General features: G+C 39.6%; 1 protein-coding gene across 1 annotated transcript; it reads left to right on the top strand.

Annotated features, from left to right (window-relative positions):
- Positions 1-2,824: 2,824 nt before the first annotated feature.
- On the top strand, positions 2,825-9,250 carry LOC308075562 (piggyBac transposable element-derived protein 3-like; the record flags this gene model as incomplete). Its single annotated transcript, XM_080415508.1, has 3 exons — positions 2,825-3,553; positions 3,674-4,141; positions 9,215-9,250. 3 exons carry the CDS (start codon positions 2,825-2,827, stop codon positions 9,248-9,250), a joined length of 1,233 nt encoding a protein of 410 aa, XP_080271634.1.
- Positions 9,251-9,657: the final 407 nt, after the last annotated feature.

Genomic DNA, 9,657 nt, shown 5'->3' with positions numbered 1-9,657 from the left:
TTCGCAGCCTGAAAAAAAACGAACGCCAGCCATTGTTGGTTGTGCGACTCAGGGTGCCAGTGCCTTCACTTCTTATTTTCGCTTATTAAACGCTCTCAAACTTCTTCTTTGAGTCAAGGAATTCACTTATAACAGATCGTTTGGATAGAATTCAGTTGTTTCACTTCATATGTGTGGTTAATTAATCATGACAGAGCCTATTTAAAAATAAAAATTCAGAGAACCGGCAGGGTCGAACAGTCACACGCATGTATCCGAATAAGTCAACCTATTTTGCCAATAGCCATCTCAAAAGTCCCGCTGCGTCATGGCTGTCCCCCCCGCCCCACCCCCACCACACACACACACACACACACACACACACACACACACGCACACACACAGGGAGAGAGAGGGAGGGTGGGAGAGAGACAACAGTCAGACAGATAATTTTCGCTGACGGACTTTTCCTCCAAGGTGGAAAGACTGGTGATGCGAGGTTACTGACGGACAGACACAGACACAGAGAGGGAGAGAGAGAGAGAGAGAGAGGAAGAGAGGGAGGGAGGGAAAGACAAAATAAGCGAGCCCTCGCTTATTTTTGCGCGGACGTAATTTCTTTGTCATTGTGGTGAATGTTTGCTGCTGATGTTTGTTGTGTGAAGCTTAATGTCAGAGTGTTTGTGTTGGAGCGCCTCAGTGCGGCTGCTGAGTTCATGTGCACTCTGAGTTCATGTGCCCTGTTCATGTGCGGCTGCTGAGTTCATGTGCCCCCCCCCCCCCCATGGGGGGGGGGGGGGGGGGCGATCCTCTGGGTTTTTCTTTTTTATATCCCATGATTTTGTACCCCCAAACGACATTTTCTTTGGCGGGGTTAGGGGGGGGATACTAGAATTCTGCCCGCTACGCGGGCAGAACTTCTAGTTTATATACATTTGGGTCCCAGGGACTAGGCCTGTCACTATTTTTACATAATCGTCACCACGCGCAGTGTTGCTACGCTCATTTGGGATGTGCTTGCACTGTATTTTAATGATGTGACGCGCACCGTCGCTTAACACCTACACTACACACAATAGACGATTGATATGCATCTAGGCTAATTCCTATGTTAATGTACCTGCCGTGAGTCGGGAGCCTTTGTAAACTTTGTTGAAGTGTGAATTTAAAGTATTTTTAAATCTATACGTGTGCCTGCGCGTGCTCCTGGTCAAATAGGTTCTTGCACGCTGTGCAAGGCCATCCAGTGAGCATTGCACCCTTGGCCACGCGTCATCCATGCGTTTGTTTTTGGAGGTCGGATGGCTCATTTCTCACTATACTCTCCTATCAGAGTACTCGAGTGCTCTAGTGTTTTGTTGCATTGCTCTCTCGTTGTTCACATATGGGAACAGCGCCCTCTGGCGATGATACAGAAGCTTCACATTTACTCCCTCGGGCCAATCCCTATTGGTCCGGTGGGCCATCAGTCGCTTTCCCGAAGTGCAGGCTGACTCTGACTACCTGCAGGGCTACAGTGGAGAAGGAGGGCAATGAGAGATGTTTTTGGCTACCCGTTCAGTGGCTTTAACCCTCTAAGACCCAGCGATGCTTTAGAGTAACAATTATATTTTATAAAGAAAGGAGTTTAAATAATTTGTTTTTCTGTTATTTTTTCACCTCTAAATCCTCATTGGGTCCTATTGTTTAGTCTTACAATGCCATTGGCCAGGATATTTGCATATAAATACCCCCCACAGAGCCAGGAATCATCACAACTTGAAAAATCTCTGTTGGAACAGATCTCTTTTTTCTCTGGAAGATATTCCTCACAAAAACGTAAGTAATATGCCTGTAATAATTGTTTTGGTGAACATTACAATGTCTAGAACATGTACATATGTTATTATTGTGAAATATATTTCCCAAATTTAAATTAGAGCATGATTCATACTTGTTGCTTTTGGTCAACGTTGGGCCCTCTTGGTTGCAAAAAATACAAGGGTAGGCCTAATGTTCACCTGCTACTGTTCAGCCTCATATATAGTTTTCACAATAGATTTAAACAGTTATATGTGTATTTCCCCCACTTTGCATTACTATATATATATATATATATATATATATATATATATATATATATATATATATATATATATATATATATATATATATATATATATATATATATATTGAGCTGTAAGCCTCAGAAAATGTCCACCCAAAGTTTCTCTTTCCCCCTAAACAATACATATTCAACCATAGTTTAACCAATATATTCCCTTGTTATTTCTCAGTATGTTTAATTTTCTTTCAATACTACAAGGACAGTGGGACCAATGTGGTAATTTTTGGGGGGTTGTGGGGGTTGTTCATTATTCATTCGAGGGGTGGTGGGTACTTAGGGGCAATGTAATGATGATGACCACTTAGGGGCAATCATCATCAAACAATAGGTTGGCCAGACAGTATTGTATGACTTGTGAAATGTTGTGAGCAGTGATGTGTAAGAACTTAGCACTATACTAATGGTATGTCTTTATTTCATTTCAGAATGCCACAACAGAAAGGGACTCGCTTCTCAGCCAGGGATGTTCTGGATATCGTGATGAACGGAGAGAGTGATGTTGACATAGACATCAATGAGACTGATGAAGAGTCAGATGAAGAGGACTGTGGCATGGGGTCCAAAGAAAACCAACCACCCCGTGAACCACCCAGTGAACCCACTGACCGCCCAGCAGACATTAAGCCACCCCAACTGACCAAACCCGCTCAGCGCCGTGATTCAAGATATCAGTGGCTGAAAAAGGACTTCATCAGCCCTAATACAGACTTTTCTGGCCCACCTCTGACCTCTGAAGATATGAGTTCTCTCCAAACACCACTGCAGTACTTCCGCCAGTTTGTGTCCAAAGACATGATTGACACTCTCACAACGAACACAAACATTTACAGCTTTCAAACAAAAGGAACATCAGTCAACACAAGTCCAAAAGAAATTGAGCAAATGTTGGGGATGTATTTGAGAATGGGCCTTTCTCCAATGAATGGATGCCGGATGTACTGGGAAGCAGACACACGACACGCGGCTGTAGCTGATGTGATGCCACGCAACCGATTTCAGACTTTGTTGACCTCGTTACATCTGGTTGACAACTTGACCGTGCCAGAGAAGGACAAGAAGGACAAACTCTGGAAACTCCGACCATGGCTGGATTTGTTCAGAGAGAAGTGCCTACAGGTGGTTCCAGAAGAGCACAACTCTGTGGATGAGATGATGATTCCATTCAAGGGAAGATTCAGTTCCATCAAGCAGTACATGAGAGGCAAGCCACACCCCTGGGGCTTCAAAGTGTGGGTCAGAACGGGGATCAGTGGCGTCATCTGTGACTTTGACGTTTACCAAGGGAGCATCGATGGCGTACGAGCCAAATCTGAACTTGGCTTGTCGGGGGATGTCGTCATGAAGCTTGCTTCGACACTGCCCAGCGGGCAGAACTACAAGATATACGCAGACAACTACTTCACATCTGCTCCACTGGTAGAGAGGCTCCTTGGTCGCGGCATTCACTACACGGGGACAGCAAGACAGGTAATGACCACAATGATAACAAGTTATATGCTTTTAGTAATCCTTTTCATATTGCTTCTGTATGTGTGCTTCTGTACAACTTACTAATAAAACCATTCATTCTTTCATTCAATCACACAGGTCCGCCTACCAAACCTCACCCTCGAAGATGACAAAAGCTTGAAGAAGAAGGGGAGGGGGGCCTTTGACTACAGAGTCGAGAAGGACCAGAGCATTGTTGTGGTCAAGTGGTTTGACAGCAGGGCAGTCACTCTTGTCTCATCCTTTGCTGGAGTGGACCCCGTGGATGTTACTCAGCGCTGGGACAAGGCCAGAAAGACCTACATCGATGTTCAAAGGCCATACATCGTGGGACTCTACAACAAGAACATGGGCGGTGTGGATTTGCTGGACTCCCTCACAGCCTTGTACAAGTTCCCTCTGAAAGCCCGTCGCTGGTACATGTACATCTTCTGGCACACCATCTACCTTGCTGTGGTCAACGCCTGGCTGATCTACAAACGGGAGTGCCAAGCTCTCAAGGTCCCACGGAAAGACGTCCTGAAACTCAGACTCTTCCAGGCACAACTTGCATCCTCTCTCATTCTGGTTATTAGGTTTCTTTACTACATATATTGTACAGATTTTTATTTTGTTGTTCTTTTAATAAAATTGATTAAAAAATATGGCTTATTGGTGTTATTATTCATAATGTATACTGTTCTGAGGCCAAATATTATTCATAATTGATCTGAGGCCAAATAATAAACCATATAAATGAATCATTAAGTTGTTTTAGTGAAGTATTTACACATTTGCCATGTTATCCATAAAAATGGCCTATAGGAAATTTTGCTACCTGATGGACCCAACGTTGCTAAATGTCAACATTTGCATAAAAACTTACCAAAACATATTTTTTTTAAAAACATTATATTTTCCTCTTCTAAATACTCCTACAAGACCATCTGAAAGGTTTTTAATTTTTTTTTGCAAGTACAAATATATCCGGGTCTTACAGGGTTAATAAACTTTTTATCAAATACCTTAAAATGTGATGATCAAAACTGTGCTAATAGCATACAAGGCGCACAATAATCAACTCCCAATCTGCATTCAGAGGCTGTTTGAAGCTAAAGAGACCAGGTATTGGTTGAGGGGAGCTAATATGCTTAACTTAGGCCAGAACAAATATAAAAAAAACAATGCGTTTCTGCAAAAGCGATACAAATATGGAATAACTGAAAATGATTTAAATATTGGCAAATCTAAGAAAATGTATACAATTAATATGGTAATGAAATATATTAATATAATATATGATAATAATTATATACGTTATAGAAAATGTAGTGTAATGTGATGTGATGTGTGATTGTTAACTATGCAATTATTGAAAGTATAGAAATATTATCAATGATTTATGCAATTAATTTTCTGTTTTATATAGCTTAGAAATATATATATATTTATATAGCATAGAAATCTTTTCTTTTTCATCATTGAGTAGTATAAAATTGATTTTCTGTTTTAAATAAGCTTATTTAAGCTTCAGCCTACACCTTTTCGGTCAAGCAGTTGTGTGCTGCTTTGTTTTTGTTTTTAATGGTTTTGTCTTTTATTGTATGAAATGCCATATTGTATGGTTTATGAGTTGACCAAAAATAAACTTTAACTAACGTACTAACTAACTAGCTTTCCTCACCTTCTTTACACAAAAGCAAAAAAAATAAATATCCACACTGCTAACATGAGACCGAAAAAGATCCATCCGACTGCCATTGGGTCTGTGCTTCCAGGGTCTGTGCGTCGCAGATGTTCTGTCACGATTACACATTTAAGTTGACGAATTATTGACATAATAATTTTATACATGTAAAAATAGCAGAAATAGCTGATCTACAAGCAAGTTGTAGATCTGATATTACTACTATTACTTTTTTTATATTTCAAAATGTGTGAACATTTTTCAAATGCGAAAAGCAAAAATACTTGATTATCTCAAATAATTGCGATCAGACGATTATATAATAATTGTGACATGCCTACCTCCAAACTTATATCCCCTGGCGAATGCCGCCATTTGGGACGGCAACAATGGTCACCATGGCATTCCTCCACTCCTTGGCCTGTTCATTCCATGGGAGGTTGAGCCTCTTGTCCTCACTGGATGAAATTCTAATTTCATCCTGGGTCATTAACGGGTTCACGTTAATGACCCAGGATGAAATTAGACTATTATGACGATTATGATTAGATAATTACGATTAGACGATTATGCAATAATTGTGACATGCATATACCTCCAATTTGAAATCCCGCAGTGAATGCGGCTATTTGTGAGGCAACAAAGGGTCACCAACGTATTTCGCCACTCCATGGCCTGTTGATTCCACATCTCCTTCATCTCGTCCTGATTGGATGAAATTGGTCAATGGTGATTGGATCAAACTCATGTATTTAACTGCATCAGTATTTTGTCCTCTGACTTGAAGTTTGAGATGTTCTACCTTTCTTATATTGTGGATTGGCAAACCATTGTTAGTATAATACAATATGATCATTATTTGTTCGTGTTTGTGTACTAGTTTTACATTATGCTGGTATGGCATTCTCAAATGACACACGTCCTATAGAACCCCACGGCTCAGAAGAAAGATAATTTCCTGTTTCATATGTGAGATCTTCGCGCTGTGGTTGCACTGAAACATCAGCTTTCCTGTCATTCAGCGTTTTCACACCAGTCTTTATACTGGATTGTCCCCTGTGATGTACCAGAGGCCTCATTTCTGGGGGGAAACAAACAACAAAACAGAGTGGAGAAAAGAAAGTGACTTTCGCTAATGAATTTATGGTTGCAGACAGTGTTTAAACTGATATTTTCAAATTCAGCCTTTGTATTGAATGAGAGTAGGGCAGTTTGGCAAGAGAGATATAAATGAGAGAAATTGTGGATGGCATAGAAAGGATTCGTTCTACCAATCCAATCACTGCAAAATGAAAATGTATGAATCCGTGGGTCGGGGGATCTTAGTATAATCTCAAATTCAATTCCAATTCACTTTTGAAACAATTATTTTACTGATTTTCCTTTCAGAACTTAAATAAAACATTGCTCCATTTTTTAAATAGTCACTTCCAAATTGAAGCTGAGATTATACTAAGATCCCATAGGCACTTTGGGGTGTGGGGGTATTTTAGTATAATCTGAGATTCAATTCAAATTCACATCTGAAAAGTCTATTTTACTGATTTTCGTTTCAGAACCTAAATAAAACATTGCCAATTTTCTAGCCCACAAAAATATCTGGAAAATGCTCAATTTTTCTGATAGTATTTTCGCGTCTTTTGATTTGGGACTGACACAGAGAAAAGCTCAACATAGTTTTTTTTTTTTAAATTTTCATCCCAGAATAAAAATCAAAGAATGTCTTAATTTTTCCAATTTTCTAGCCCACCAAAAAATCAGGAAAGTGCTCAATTTTTCTGATATTCTGATTAGTATTTTGGCATCTTTTGATTTGGGACTGACACTGAAAAAAGCTCTTAAAAACGGCTTTTGCCATTTTTTCATCCCAGAACAGAAATCAAAGAATGGCTTAAAATTTCCAAATTTCTAGCCTACCCAAAAATCTGGAAAATGCTCAATTTTTCTGATATTCTGATTAGTATTTTGGCATCTTTTGATTTGGGACTGACACTGAAAAAAGCTCTTAAAAACGGCTTTTGCCATTTTTTCATCCCAGAACAGAAATCAAAGAATGGCTTAAAATTTCCAAATTTCTAGCCTACCCAAAAATCTGGAAAATGCTCAATTTTTCTGATATTCTGATTAGTATTTTGGCATCTTTTGATTTGGGACTGACACTGAAAAAAAGCTCTTAAAAACGTCTTTTGCCATTTTTTCATCCCAGAACAAAAATCAAAGAATGGCTTCATTTTTCCAAATTTCTAGCCTACCCAAAAATCAGGAAAATGCTAAATTTTTCTGATATTCTGATTAGTATTTTGGCATCTTTTGATTTGGGACTGACAAAGGAAAACATCTTTATTTGTCTTTGTTTTTCAAAATGTCAGTCATCTTTTAATCTACCCTTTTCATCAAAACAAAGAAGTCACGTGACCACGTGTTAAATCACAAAGGTTGTAGTCTAACATGTAAGCAATAGGATCTACAGACAGTCATTAACACCACATGTAATGCCTGTATGATGTTGTTTTTAATGCATTTTCTGTCATTTTTTTTAGATCAAAGCTACGGCTCACAAAAGTATGTTGCAATACTATCAAACCTTTCTGGGACACAAAACCGTAAACCCCTTACAACGTGTGGTGTGGAAGCTCCACCAGCAGGGGTCATTCACTTTCCCCTTGTGCCGCCCAACTTCACAGCACCTTAGTAGTTTTACTGAGGTGCTGTCAACCTAACAATCTTTTTGTTCTTCTATACAAATATTTTCTTTCACATCAGGATTTAAAGGACGAGTTCACCCATTTTCAACCTGTCTTCATATAATTGTTCCTCAATAATGCTCATGATAATATGGCACCATTTTTGTCTACTCAATCTGTGTCTCAGAGGAGGGCTGTGGACAGTTCAGAAACCTGTCTACCAGTGACATCATCGATGGAGAATCCAAGATAATAGAAACTACAGGCTTTCTATTCCTGTTAGCACGCTATAATGGAAACCATTGTTCTCGCGTTAATAAAAACAAATATATACAATTTTTAATATTGAAGAAAAAAAATCCTTTCTGTTGAACTGATAATCGGCTGATTCTTTGACCAGATCCGAGAGCCGCTATGAGAAGTAAGTAAAATCGATATGTAAGGCTTAGGCTGTGAAAACCAACTAGGCTGATGAGTTGTCTGATGCTTATCTAAGAGTTAATGTCGCTCGGGTTCACTGATGAACTCCCTTAGCCATGATGTCAGTCCTGATGAACTCCCTTAGGACTATGATGCTGGTCCTGGACGTTTTGGTTATCTCTATATATGGAGTTCCAGTAGGGGTTCTCTGATGTCAGAGCTAGGTATGTTAGGTATCTCCATGTATAGTCGTCAAGGAGAGATTCTATGATGTGTTGGAGATTTGATTTATTTAAACAACAGACAAATTGTGCAATGAAATAATTTGTCGTGCGTTCGTCCATTGTATTGGTGAAATTAAGAGCAGACAAGACTGTTAAAATTAAGTGTATTTATTAATCAAGCAGTAAGTTAAAAGTTAGAGAAATGTACTTAACAGAGATCTCTGGGCTCACACTAGCTTTCCTTATCAGCAACAAATTGCATCGAGGTCACCTCACGAAGTCTGAGCCCTCCTATCTGTCCCTAGAGCCCCTATATACTGAAATGTGGGATGGTCTTCAGGTTGGTAGAGACACCACCTTCGTCTGCCCTTCGCCACCTGACTCAGCATTTCTCTTCAAACAAACAACAAAGATTAGGGAAGGACAGAAAGGTCTCATTTGCGCCATGCAGCCAACCCAGCTCACGCAGTAAATTTAGTTCCAAATACTACCACGAGGTGGCGCTTTGGAGTCACTTTTTTTGTTTCAAACAGACAGACAGACAGACAGACAGACAGATGTCTTATATTATTATTTTTAATAATAATAACTAGCAATAATTAAGTGTGCTTAGAGCGTTTAAATTTTTATTGGGTTTTCTGTTCAGCGTCAGGCAGTCAGGAACGCGTCTCTGTCATTTTAGAAATGTTCAGACACACATTGGTTTCTGTCTGTCTGTCTGTCTGTCTGTCTGTCTCAAAAGTCCGTGGCCTAATACACGCAGAGAGAGAGAGAGAGACGTTTTATATATTATTATTTTTTCTCGCATCAATTGCTCTGTAGTAGCCTATGTGTCCTACTTTTTCCTCTATAAAGCTCAGTTGGTTTAGTGGTTAAAGCTATTGGACAGTGATTTTACGGCCCGAGTTCGAATCTCACACTATCAACATGCAGATCCGCTATTTTTTTGAAAGCTCGAAACTCGAACCGTGATCAGTGATTTTAAACGTGTACTACGTAGCCTACTGTTGTTTGAACTGAATTAAAAATGTAATGAATCAATAAAATGTGGTCACCTGCGTAGACCACCTTCAGAGGCCGGCCTCTTCC

Source organism: Gymnoscopelus braueri (genome assembly GCF_963280865.1).
Source record: "Gymnoscopelus braueri genome assembly, chromosome: 20".
NCBI lineage: Eukaryota > Metazoa > Chordata > Actinopteri > Myctophiformes > Myctophidae > Gymnoscopelus > Gymnoscopelus braueri.
This window is presented reverse-complemented; position numbering and strand designations above follow the sequence as displayed.